This window comes from Ptychodera flava, chromosome 22, assembly GCF_041260155.1.
Source record: "Ptychodera flava strain L36383 chromosome 22, AS_Pfla_20210202, whole genome shotgun sequence".
Lineage (NCBI taxonomy): Eukaryota > Metazoa > Hemichordata > Enteropneusta > Ptychoderidae > Ptychodera > Ptychodera flava.
The window spans coordinates 15,652,788-15,667,069 of NC_091949.1; the positions used below are offsets into that span (position 1 = coordinate 15,652,788).

At 37.1% G+C, this 14,282-nt stretch overlaps 1 protein-coding gene across 6 annotated transcripts in view; it reads left to right on the forward strand.

Moving 5' to 3' along the window:
* The window catches only part of LOC139122788 (AP2-associated protein kinase 1-like), a 51,992-nt gene that overhangs the window by 23,456 nt on the left and 14,254 nt on the right, over window positions 1-14,282 (forward strand). For all 6 annotated transcript variants that reach the window (XM_070688512.1, XM_070688511.1, XM_070688509.1 and 3 more), the window contains exons 6-10: window positions 3,480-3,561; window positions 4,685-4,817; window positions 7,987-8,090; window positions 8,791-8,876; window positions 11,298-11,470. In XM_070688512.1, coding sequence (XP_070544613.1) covers window positions 3,480-3,561; window positions 4,685-4,817; window positions 7,987-8,090; window positions 8,791-8,876; window positions 11,298-11,470 — 578 coding nt within the window. The remainder of the gene's footprint in view (window positions 1-3,479; window positions 3,562-4,684; window positions 4,818-7,986; window positions 8,091-8,790; window positions 8,877-11,297; window positions 11,471-14,282) is intronic.

Here is a 14,282-nt window from a genome sequence, read left to right on the forward strand (position 1 = left end):
TCTTGACCATTAGCACAGATAACCTGAAGACCTATTTTTGGTATGAATGTCAATAGACTAACATGCATATCTATGCGGTATCTTCATTTTACCAGATAAAATGACCATGTAAATATCCCTTGAAGAGTTAATGGTTGAAAGTCAGATGCCTTGATGGTACTGCTGCTTTTCAAAGGGTGTGCCCCTGTATTAGAAAACCATTACTCTTCTGGAGAGAAAGTCAGAGCTTTACAATAAATGTATCTTTGTAAATACCCTGCTCATTAGTATTACAAGCATTTTCTTTGAAAAGGTGGGAAATCATTGATCAGAACACTGAACAGCAATGAAATTGGTGTTGGTCAACAGTTGTATTTCATATACAGTACAGCACAAATTCTACATGTCAGCCTACAGTGCGGGATACTTTCTTATTACATGTAATAAAATGAAGAATTTATGTGCTGCATGACTACTGAAAAGTCTATGAAATTCACTTTAACATTTGCACATACAGAAATGTGAGTATCATTATCAAGTGCATAACTGAGTATGCACTTGGTAATGATATTGCTGTAATTCCTTCAACCCTCATCCATCACCATTGATTCCTATGATAAAGCTGCAGCCATGTACATCAAATGGAATAGTACTCCATTCACCTTTACCATGATGGTGACTGGTGATTATTTAGCAGTGACAGTATTCCAGATGGAAGTAATTGATCTGAAAGGCTAGCATGTGTTTGCATAGAAAAAAAACGTACAGCTTGTAGTGAAATTGTAAATTTCAATATATATCAGAAAAGTGTGGCAGCCATCAAACCAACCAGTCAAATTCAACTGTTTATCAACTGGTACAAAAATTATGCAATAATACAAAAGTAATCAATTTCAAAAATGCCTTGAACTTAAAAATGAACTCTCCTATGCAAAACACAAGGTTAAAATTATGCCTGAATCCAATGGACATATGGGTTCTAACCACATTAGCCATGGAATTCAAGGCAAGATCAAACCATATCAGTGACAATTTTGAAGGATTAATCAGGAATTATGAGGGTATTACATTACAATCTGAATGATAATAGAAGCAATCAAGCTATCAACTCATGAAAAGTGGAACAGCTGAATTAGGTCACAATTATACTGATAAGAAGTCTTTTATGGTTTAAATTGCAAAGAGGTCAAGTGTATAGATGGGCATCTGTCAAGGTCAAATGTGGTTTGCTGTCTCTCATGCTGTAGCTCTCTGTACAAAAGGACACATCTGAACCATAGTGTATCAAGTGTCTATTGAATTTTAGCAGGTTTCACATGTGTATCTACGTCTGAATCAACATAATTTGTAACCAATAAAAGCAACAAGCATTTCCCCATATGATGCTAGTTTTCCCAACTTAATTCAGTACATGTTACTACAGTATTACAAATCTAGTAATCTGTATTCCAGTGCTTTGCCACTGTCACAGCTATCATAGATTAAATTGCATCATTTGAGCTTGCTGTGATCCACGGCCCTACCACTGCCTCTGTGTGGTGGGTTAGGAATGGGACCCAGTCTCTTTAAGGTGGTTGTAAAGGCTAGAGCGTCAGTTATAAATTTCAACAAAACTACATGTATTAAATATAACAGTAGTCAACATTCTCTGTGGAATAAAAAAAACTAGACATTTGGGCACAAAGGCATTGCAGAGTTATAGCCTATTAAAACTTCTGAAAAACTGACCAAATAAGAAGAAGTTGGGGAGTCCTTAGTGTATTAACTATGGTAGAGGTCCCCTAGCTTTTAATAAAATGTTTGAAAAGGGAAAGTCATTATTTGCTGTTTTTCAGGAAAGTTTGACAAGGCGGTGCTGGCATTCAGAGTGAGTGACTGCTATTGTAAATGCATTTTTAGATTTTTTGAGTGTCAAAGAGGTGTCAAAAGTGAGATTAACCAAAAAAACTGCTCTATGACTTCAAAAGAGGGGTGCAAATATGGCTTGTTTTTCAACATTTTTGACAGAATAACAGTTTTCCTACATAATTGTATACCAATTTAATCCAACTTTGAAATGAGATATTGACATGGAATTTTTACAGCCTATTAACAAGGTTACAGATAAGATTTGTACGGCACAATTTTCCTGTATTTGAAGTACTTTTTGAAAAATCACATTTTGAAATTTGAAATAATTTTTAATAATTTTTTGATATATAAACCCATGTAAAATCATAAAAACAAATTTTATTTACAAATCCTGCCGTACAAATCTTACAATAAATAGTGTCAACATATTTATAACTAATTTGGTAATATTAATACTATCCAATTATTATTAAATTCAAATATGTAAAAAAAATATGAAAAATTAAATTTTAATATTTACTGGTGTCATATTTCAAAATCATGGCTGCAAATATACAATTTTTATATTCTTTGGAGAAAATATTAACTAAGGGAGTTATCCTGAAAATTTGAACTAAATATCTTGATTCTAACACTTGAAACTTGACATTAACTCTGAGAAAAGAATTGGTGCAAAAATAGCCTTTCCAACCACTTTAATACACAACCAATCAAGGAAGTACCAGTGGTAGAGCTACCATTGGCAGCAACAATCAAACAAGAGTTTTTAGTACATATGTGAATGGACTGTACCCTTGTATTGTTGTAAGCGTCAGATTCAAAAACATTGATCCTCTATGTAGTGGGTATTGATTTTCATCAGTCATCGTTTCATATCCAAACAGATGTTCATCATAGAATTGGGCTGACTTGCAGGGGGATACTGACATTTGGTTAAGTTTTGAAAGCTGTGCAAATCAAAATGTTTTGTGAAGTTTAGCTTCACTGAGAATTCATACAATGTAGCAGATTCAAATTTAGGTTGTTGAAGATAGTGGCTTTCAGTTAGAGAGCTTCTCCATAAGTACACCTATTTCTCTATGAAATTCAAAGCCAGTGGACCCACTTCTTGTTCTATATTTAGCCTAGGAAGCTTCAGATCCCCTCCAGCACACCACTTTGTAATTTGTGCAGTCAATCTGTGGCGTGTTTGAACAGATGTGCACCTTTTGGATGCCGTCATGGATGCATGTACATCAGTACAGATACTTGATATTTCAGAAGGAGTAAAATCTATATTGGTCCCACAGAAAGGCCACAAAGGAAAGATGAGATGATATAAATATAAGTTGCAGGAGACTTAATAATTTAGCAGTAGATCTTTGCCATTGGAAAAATCAGCACTTTTTCCAGAGAAAGGATAATCTTGTGTTTTATCATGTTTATGGCTTAAGCCCCAAAACGCCCATCTCACTGTCAGTTTGTACCAATAGATAATAGCCTAATAGAACCATGACAAAGTCTCATCATAGAAAGTTGGATAATTGTGTCCCTGGTACAGAAAGCTCGCAACATACTTGCAGTTCTCCATGTGATTGGCCGAAAAAATATCATGTGACAGTGTTATAGACCCGAGCCAGTCGGTAATGTGGTGGTATTTCTCTTTGCAGGTACACAACATTATCATACAGGGCACCAGAAATGATAGATGTGTACAGCGGGAAACAAATAACCACTAAATCTGATATATGGGTAAGTAGGTAATTACAGCTTCTTTATTAGGGTCATGAATGCCAGGAATATATTCCTGCAGGGGTCAGGTGCTCGTTTACCTGACAAAGTGATGGTAATAAATGTGTTTACTCTACTTCATTTGACTCTAGAAATGATTAATTACATTGTAAAAAAAAGTTAGCAAGTAAATATCAGTAAAATTGTCCATCCCTCACAGTATACCGGGGTAGAATCACTTTGAAATTTCACAGGTTCAATATATTTGACCGTGTAAGAGCCCAGGATGGTAGATGAGAAATGTGTAAATTTAACTTTTGAAACTCTTCAACACTGATATAGCCGGTTGCTTTTATAACCTCAGCTTAGAACGATAGGGCATAGTAATTTGCAGGTTCACAAACAGCCATAATTTTTGTTGGATACATCTAAATTATCTACTTGGTCAGTTTACTTAATCAAAGCTCCCAAGATATAAGATCGTAACATGCATAATTTTAATATTATTGTCTGGTCTGTACCTAAACTTTCAAAGCTTTTTCTTTTAAAGAAGGTGCCGTAATTCTAGCATATTTTTCGGGAAATGGATGTGCCTCAAAACAGAAAGTTTCAAACTTTTGCTCAAAGTTTCATCAAGGAACTTTGAACCACTTTCTCCCATGATGAAGAATAAAAATCAGGGGTCAGTCACCATGCAAAGTTGGAAATTAGGAAAACAAAATATGTAAAATTTATTTGCATTTGAAGTTCAAAATGGCTGCTATCTTCATATAAACTATATGCGGAAAATCATGTGTTTTAGTTTTCAAAAAATAATGAAAACGTCATACTCAAGGCTTTGAAATGAGTCCACACAAGCAGTGACCAGCAAAGTATTGAAAAAATTTGAAGGTCCGAATATCTATCCACAAGGCATGTACTTTTGTATGTGAGTGTATGTTGAAGTAGTTAAAACTCAGCCTTGTATGCAGTCAAAAATTGCTACCCTTGACAGTTACATCCAGCACATGGAAATTCTATGAAAACTTACATATTTAATCACCATTCTCTTGTGACCAGTGTCTTTGATGAAATCCTTTAACATTTAGTACCCACGTTTGAGATGAAATGATTAATAATTAGTCATTTTGTTTTTATACCTCAGGCATTAGGATGCATGCTTTATAAGCTATGCTTTTTTACTTTACCATTTGGGGAGAGTGCATTAGCCATCCAAAGTGGCAACTTTACCATACCTGATGATTCCAAGTATTCAAAAGAGATGCATCAACTTATACGTAAGTACAATCTAACCCTCTCATCCCTATTTCCCAGTGTGGAGATCCAACTCCGCCATAGCAAACAATTGGAGTGAGCCGAACCATGATGGTGAAAGGGCCGAGTGATTGTCTGCCCAGCACAAAATTGTACTAAATTTGCATAAACAGTTTTGTGTAGTTACAAGGTGTTTCTGTGTTGTATGTTGAAAAAGGTTGGTCCAAAAAGTTTCCAGAAATGAGGTTCTCCAAAACTATGACTAGTAACAAAGTAAAATAGAAATATTGATACTTTCATAGTTTCTTTGAAAATATACGTCAGTCCCTATATTCTTCCAGATGAGTATTGTCAGTTGATTGCGTGATGTTGTACACAGTGAATCTGACTTGCCATTCTTGTATAGCTGTTTCCAATCAATATGCTTGCTTGTGCAATGTGAATCTCTTTTGTTCGACCATAGTACTTTGCACTTTCAGAGAGAAATGACTTTGTTATGATACCGTCATCTTGATGACCCCAGACAGTTGTGAAGCCATCTGTTATTGATTTCAGCTGTCACTCATAAGGCTTTGCCAGGTTGCTGTGTCAATTCTAACAAATATTTTCTAATTCAAGTAGCATTCTGTTTTCAAGTAGGCTGAGCGGAAATTCAATCAGTTGATTTCCGTCAAAACCTTGGTGGAAATATCAATCACTGAATATTTTTGAAAGTGAAAGATGCTAACAATATAATTGAACTGTCAAAGGGGGAAAAAAAACAACACTGTTGACGAGATAGAAAACATTGTAGATATTACCGTTTACACACTAATCCTATCAGACCAGAGTCTCTGAAATGCGTCATTTCAGCTCACACTGCAGGCAATATTCTAAAAGTACAGATGTGTACTTGTTTAAGTAGGTTTATGCTCATCCGGGATGACATTTCCATTGTTCTGTTTAACACTCACAGAGTTCTCTTAGCGTCTCATCGCCATAAAACTCTGCAGAATATTTAAACAGACAATACAATTTTCATGCAGCCATATGTATGCACCTAGTAAGATTTCAGAGTGCTTTTTTTGCATTGACTGAATCATTTTTGAAATAATTTCTCCACTGAAAAAGGAATTTATTTTTCACGGATGTGCTGTAAGGTTTCTTATCTCCTCATGTACCTTTGATCAGCCACTCAATTGACTGTCATTTACGAAGAAGCTCAATCCAAACATTTTTACTTTCATGTTTTTGCATAACAAGAATTGTTACACCCAATAAATTGAAAAGTTGCACCTTATCATGTATTATATAAAATAACAATGATGTGTCTCATGGATATCCCAAATAGAGTAAATGTGCAAACGAAACTCAAATCCCTGGAAACTTGTTTGTGCCATGGTTTTAAATACTTTATGATCTTATCTTTTAGTATTTTTAGCTCCCGCCTTCCTGATATTTTGATATTGATACCCACGAATTTGAGTATTAATCTTCCACAAGTTCTGACACACACTTCCCCCCATTGACCCTATCGTGGCATTGTTTGCTGTGATTCCATGGCTTTGTAAGATTTGTGACTGGTCCACCCCTATAACTGTGGTGTCATTGCCCTCATCCATGGATAGGTCAAGAGAACATGGTCTTCATGGCAGATATCCTGTCTGCTTCAACCTTTTGAGCGGCAAAGTCAATTTTTGTTGACTTTATAAAATATTCCCTGGTCAATTTGTTTCAGATGTTTGTCATAATTTTGATAAAAAACTGTATCCAATGAAATGTGATGTCCACTTGGTCCAAAACTATCAACAGAATTACAGAAAAATTCATAAAAATCAATAAATGTTACGCTGAAATTTTCGGTTAGAAAAATTACAGCTTTCAAAGGGTTAACCGTTAAGCACAATAATTTCTAGTCACAAAAGATCAGGTTCTACTCTGCTATCATAATCAAGCAAACTTCTTGGCCTCAATATTTGCCCCATGGACTCCTCTCACTCCATGAAGTGTTTATTCTGTCAAATGTTAATAGTACATGTATAACTTTAACTAAAAGTATTCCATTTTCACTATTTGTTGAGCTACGAAGGAAAAATGTGCTGAAAAGATTAAATTTGGCTGTCAAGGTGCTCTTTTCATGAAAACATGAAATTTAAGAATGTTGAAATTGAAATTACCAGTCAAACAAAGAAAAATATCATGATTTAGCCCCAGCCCCATGTTTGTGGAAGCTTCCTCTGTCGTACCTATCCCAGTTGTCAGACTTGGTACAGTTTGGCTGATACATGTATACCGGGAGTTTGTGGAGATAGGTTTGAACAATGAAATACATAATTTGATAATGTGTATTTTAAATAAGATGATAAATATTGATGATATTAGGCCAGTGCATATTTTCCATTGATAATGATTCATTATAGGTTGATTTGCATATTCTGAAAAAAGTTATCAAGACAGTTTGCTCAAATGAACATATCAGGAAATTGAACATTATCATGATAAATTTTGTAAGTTCCTCACACAGACCCAAAGTGTGTAGGATAGGATGGACCCTTGGTGAAAGTAAAAATACATGTGAAAGCCTGGTTGTTTTCACTGCTAGTGAAAGGCTTGCAGAATGACCTGTCATGTTGCTAGGTTACAATCTGTAGTCTTTTTTCCGTGCAAGCAACTGTAGGCATGGCTTAACCAGGGACAGAAAACTGTTCAAACCAAAATATCACAAAAAATTTGTGTTTGTGAGTGTGTAAATCCAGTCTAATCATCACAAATCAAGACAAGGCAAAAGTCAACTCAAAATTGAATTGACCTTTACAAAGATCAGCTTAACAAAACTTAAACTTTTCTATTGAGAAAGAAGACACCCAAACTGATACGAAGAATTACAATTAAGACTTGTAGGATTTCTTTTCTTGAAGATGTATCCCAAGGAACATTGCTCTGTAGACACAGAGAGTGTGTGAACAGACAAAGTTTGCAGTCTAAATCAACAGTTTGCATCGCACATCTCCTAAAGCTAAACGCAAAATTAGGAAATCACGCAGTCTTGAGACAATTGCATCAGCCAACAAATTTAATTTGAAGCCTACAAAAACTTTAAAAGGAGCTTTCTGTGCAAGCATGCTGTATTATGGCACTAAAATTTACCAACACTGTGTGGTGGTAAGTACTAAACAATTTTGATCTTTTGTTTTTTTTTCCTTCACTGAACAGGGTTTATGCTGGAGGTTGACCCAGACGTCCGACCTGACATATATCAGGTTGCATACATTGCTTTTAAAATAGTCAGGAAAGAATGTCCTATACCCAATCTACATGTGAGTATCAACCTTGACTGCATCTTTTTGTGCAGTTTGTCATTTTTGTATGCTTATTGGTTTTAACCCTTATATCAGTCCCCCTATTTCAAGTTTATGGGTCCAACAAACCCATGGAAAATGATTGGCTCGTACCATGGTCTGGTTGTGAGAGGGTTAAACTGATGAAACTACACCAGTCTGGTCATAGAGGCTGACGTGACAATAGTCTTTTGCTGCGAATTCAAAATGCAAGCAGACGAAGTAGCTGTAGAATTTCATAGCTGCTTGATTTTTGTTGTGTGTGCAAAGTTACGTGACTGCTCTGTGCATAAGTGAGTATGCTGTAAAACGTGATATTGATGAGACCTTGAATGCTATTCTGAATATTGTATACATGTACAGTTTGTTCAAGGGCAAGTTTCTTTAAATATTTATGATTGTGGACAGCAAGACATTAGTGAAACATGAGTCGCTGAGTATCAAATCAATTTTCTCACCTTAGTTGAATGCATGGAAATACATAATGTAAGCTATAGTGGACAAGATGATTGATGTCTTATGCATGCAACCGAGTTTCTTTTTTCTTTTCAATATGGCTTTTATTATTACTGTTTGATAATTTATTTTGTCAGCTATTTTCTCTTTTCAGTGTAACTTGTTGATGCTTTCTTGTCGTGATGTCTGAGTATTCACAGTTCATCCAATTTCCTTTCTTTAGAATTCGCCCGTGCCAGACAAGGTGCCCGAAGCGATGACAGAAAGTGAATTCAGGCACCATCAACAGAAGCAACGTGAGAAAGCCAGGTAATTTCATTCCTAACTGATTAAAATCCACACCTCTCGATCACGGCTCAGAATGCAAAAGGAAACATGTGACTTGTTCACATTTGGTTTCCAGACAGAAATCCATTCAATATCTATGAGAGCTTTCATATGGTAACTTGTATTTTGCTTCTTTGGATTAAATGTAATGTGCCAGTGAGGAAAAAACGACCATTAGCAGTTACAACTACTACTGGCAATATTATTATGGTTCATGTATGTATCTCCACAGGAAAAAGAATTGCGACATACGTATGGAAGTCAAGAGATGGGGGGGGTTGGGGGGGGGGGGGGGGGGGGGGGGGGGGGGGGGGGGGGGGGGGGGGGGGGGGGGGGGGGGGGGGGGGGGGGGGGGGGGGGGGGGGGGGGGGGGGGGGGTTATGTCAGTTTCTCCTCCAAGGTTTTTTCAGGAGTAAAGGGAACATGTATATCGACTTTTCTTAATTCGGTGATATTTTCTTTTGATGAAGTAGCAGAGCTAAATATTTGTGTTGTGTTGGTTTATTTTTGACCACTTCTTGTCAAGATGCAATGGTTCATCCCAAATTTGTACCAGTACTTCCGTTTACCAGAGAATGATGCGTTGCCTGAGTAGCTATCTTTACCGAAACTGATAAACATGCCTAGTACTTGTACAGCAATATGTTGTCCATGCTTCAATGCAGGTTTCCTGGCAACCGTTACCATGTGCATTATACTCATCAGTTCCATTTTGTGAGCTGTGCAGGGCTGCAGGGTGTAGAACAAAAAGACAGTATACACTGTGATAGCGGAGTCTAAAATACTGAGGAAAAAGAAAAGATTACAGCTTGTTATTGGCAAGTTGAAATCTGGTTGTTTCAGCATGCTTCAAGGCATGGAACAAAAGACTGTACACACTGTGATTTTGGAATATGAAAACGTAGGAAAAAACCCAAAAATACAGCTTGTTATTTGCAGGTTGAAATTTGGTTGTTTCAGCATGCTTCAAGGTGTAGAGCAAATCATTATGTACATGTACACTCAGCCTCTGAGGTTTGAAATACTCAGAATCCCCTCTGTTCCATAGTACAGGTTCTTGCCTTTTTTATGCATAGTAATCCTAGCTGTAATGGAAAGAGCATAACTTTCCATAAACATACAGGAAAGCAGTAGTGCCTGATTTGTTGTTAAATTATTGAGTGCGATATTTTCAAAAATACAAGTAATACTATAGTTTAAAGTGTAAGCAAACACTGCTGACCAGTAATTTTTCACAAATTATTTCATTTCTGTAGTCGTACAATGATATGCAATTCAGTATGATGCTCGAACATGTGCATTTGCAATATATCTCAGACAATATCACTGCTGTCTTAGGCCTTACTTCTTACTGTATTCTAAAGATTAAAAATATACACATGAAGATATTTGTCAGAAATACAATGATGGACTACAATGAATGATTCTGTAAATTCTTGGTCCGATTTGAACTCACATGTATTCACCTAGCGTAGACGTCAGCTGTCAAAACTGCTTGCTGGCTAAATCCTCACCATTAAAAACAGTGGTTTAACAACTGAGCTAAGTTGTTTCGATTTTTCTGGCCACTATCTCTCAATCCGCTGTAGAGATCATAAAGCATTTGCACATACATACTTTGGTATTGTACATAGAACACAAACTTAATCAAAGCAATGAATATATTGCTAAACATCGCAAAGAATAAATCTCAATCAAAATGTGGACATCATTTGTGCTATGTAGCTGCATGAACATTGCACGTGTAAGGATTAATTAAGCAATAAAGCACACCCAGCAACGGTATACCACGAGATTTTGACCAGTTCACGACATATATGCACGAGCGATAGCGAGTGCATATGTGAAGTGAACTGGTCAAAATGGAGTGGTAAAACGTCGCTGAGTGTGATTTATTGCTAATGTATCAAAACAGTATATTGAAATTCTGGCATGTAACGTCAAAAAACGGATGTTTGCTCAAGCTGAGAGCTCCGCGTATGCCAGCCGTGGTATATCGCCAATATACCACGGTTCTTTTCACATCTCGACCAATCAGATCGCTGTATTTGTGCTATCAATATACTGGTATGATATAATTATGAACATACTTGCACATTTTGTAGGATCAAATCGCCTCAGAAATCTTTGCGCATTTATCTGAAATCACAAACTCGAACACCAGAATGTTACATACACAGCATGATAAAATAACACAAACAGGACACCAAATATACAACCATCATTTTAACCCTGTTATACTGGTATTTCTGAACTTGACAAGTTTTAAGCATTGTGGATAAATGTTAACAGGATCTTTACCATTTTTACTCGTACAATCACTTTTCCTTCCTCCAAATGTAATCATACAGCACATTCAGAGTCAGTTTCCTGTCATAAAAAAATCTGTTCTGTCTGTCACAGAGCGGCCATCACAGCCGTTGATACCAGCACCTCAGTCACCCCAAGACAGAGGCCTAAAGTGGGTCAAACAAATATGCCTCCTAAAAGTGTACTTCAGCCTCCTGCAAACACAACAGTCACCCCAAGGGACAGGGGTAAGCCAGGTACAACACCGGCAAAGACACCTACTGCAGGTAAGTGGAGTGAAAGAATTGTTGTTCTCCAGTGAGATGTAACTGTTGGATCAAGAGCCCCTTTGGCTTGAGTTCTCAACATTATTTCATGAGTTTTTACTTGAGCTTTGGTTCAATAGCTGCTGCTTTTAAAATGAATGTGATTCAAATCCCCATGGACAGGGCAAGGTATAAAGGAAACAGTTGTTCGTAGAGCAGATATGACAAGTGTTACTAAAACAAAATTCTCAGTGTTTCTATGAGTTATGTGAACATACAGCAGTCTTACACACAAGAAATGGGAAAGGTGCATCGGCTATGTGGCAATCTTCAACTTATGTAGTCAATGTTCAGAAATATATCAGCTGCCAGTGCAGTGGTCTTACTGTTATAAATAAAGAAATGCAAATGAAAAGTTTGGGTACTCTTGTTACATTACTGTTGTCCATTCTTGTAAAACGACTAGGGAACTCTACAGGTAGTACACGATATTGGTGTAACAAAAATTGAGAATGGTCAGAGGGATATCTACGCAGAGCACATCAATAATTTGTCCTAGTAGTATTATGCAAATTACCGTAAAAACCCGATCAATTCGACCAGAAAAAAATAATTACGATTTCAAAATCGTCGATTTATTAGGAAATTAAAACTGCCGAAATAATTTAGTGGTCGAATTAATTGGAACGACGAGGATGAAATTTACGCGAGACATGTTTGCCATGTTGAGACTGCTTCAAAGCATGGACTGTGGAATTTTTTGAGGTCGACAAATTAGGTAACAAAAAACCTCAAACACACCTGGGTGTCACATCAAAATCAAAGTGGCCGCGATTACAGACGGAGCGATCTGTGACACTGCCACCGGCCGCTCGACGCGTAAGTTGACATCGTGTGCCAGCCCTTGGAAATATATAGTAACTCCCTGACAGGCAGATGAGATAGTCTAATGGCGTTTGATGCATTGAAAGTTTGTAAAAATAATAAAAATGACATCACCGATCATAAGAAACGTGGTGTTGAAGATAATAGTTTTTAAGAGAAGACTATGATGACCATATTTCTGTAAGTATTGTCTAACTTTGGAAAACCAACATCTGAAGATTTACTTCAACAACACTTTTATATTTATTCTACTCTTATTATAAGATTAGTCGAATTTCTGGAAAGTAGGTGTACATTTTCGATGTCTGTGTATCGTCTATACCGAAGTCATATCCGAAACAGTATAATCAAATCGCGACAGCGTAAACCTCTCTCTCTCCCTCTCCGGTATTTCGATATTTTATATTGTCGACATTTATATATAAGTCTGAAGTTTCAGGTCACTGCTCAATGCAAGTAGTTGATGTCAATTTTCCGTATCGGGCATGGTCTCTATCGTCTCTCAAATCGTTAGTTTTTTCCTGTTATATTCGATATCAGACTCAAAACACAACGTGAACAATGCTGATAATATATTGCATATTTCGTATCGAAAACCAGTAAAGTTCGTAACTGGTGACATGTCACGGCCTGGAGAAAGTGTATCACCATCGATCGAATGTCCGTGACGCTTTTGCTGCCAAATTGACATAAGACATATTGCACAGGGAACTTCGCGGTATGGCAATTATATGAATTTTGCCGTGAAGCAAAATCTGTGACTTTAAACTGGCCGTACAACTAACAGTAAACATGGCGGAGCAATGATACCGACTTCAGAGACTTCGATTTTTTTTTCATTGCGACCGCTGGTGAGAGCGAGTCGTCCCGTGGAATTTTTTCCCACTGGCTATTTGGCTTTGAATTTTCAATTGCCCTCATGTGCTAAAAACAAGACGGGCGTTCGCTGTGAATCAATAAGCCTTTTGAATATGAAAAAATCGGACATCTGAACCTCAACTCGCAGCTTGAAAGTTGTTCTCCGAATCAGGACAGGGACATCGGTGAGGCCGGATTTCACGTAGCTATGAAACCGACGGCTCGTTCGTTGTAAGAAAGCATGCGATGTACGTCACATGCTCTCTTGGGCCTTGGAATTTCGCCGTATCGCCTCTACAGACTACACCGTCTATTACCTAACCATGCTAACAAACACACGATAGTTCAGTAACATATTAATCTACCGATCATCGACCGTCGAACACTTCAAAAACAATGGTTGTGGTCACGGATTCAAGGACGTTCACATGAAGACACGATCAATAAGTGGCGCGCAGAAATATTTTTACTGGTTTTGAGAACTTCTAAAATAACTTGTAATCTGTATATCTTCGCACATCGAACCGATATTGTATACCTATCACCGTCGAAGTTTATGTCTTTCACTGTCGAGTTCTTTTTATCCAAAACACATATCCAGAAGAGTCCCACAGAGCAGTCAAATGAAAGGATAATTGCTTCAAACAAATGAAATTGCACGAAAGAATGAAAATCAATAGCACATCCTGGACGTGATTTAAAACAATAGCGCTTGTGAATAGGACTATTCTATTTGAGTAACGGGGATGGAAAGCACAGAACTGTAAAGTACTGGAAAAACGTGCCATTTTTCTCGCAATTTTAGCAGCTGTAACGACCCTTTATTCTTTACTAATACCTTTCCATAATTGAATTAAACTAGGTTTAGGGCTTATACACAAAGTGTTCACTGATGTACAGAACTTTAAAAAAGTACTCTGCTGGGAACGAGCAGGGGTTTACACGCTAATGGGCGCAGTAAAACAATGGGCACGTCCATAGGTTCAAGGACGTTCACGGCGTAAAATTGCTTAGACTTGTTTTAATATCTGGTCATCGGTGTACTGCTACCTGTGAATCGAAACGACAAGTGTAGGCCTATAGCTTTGAA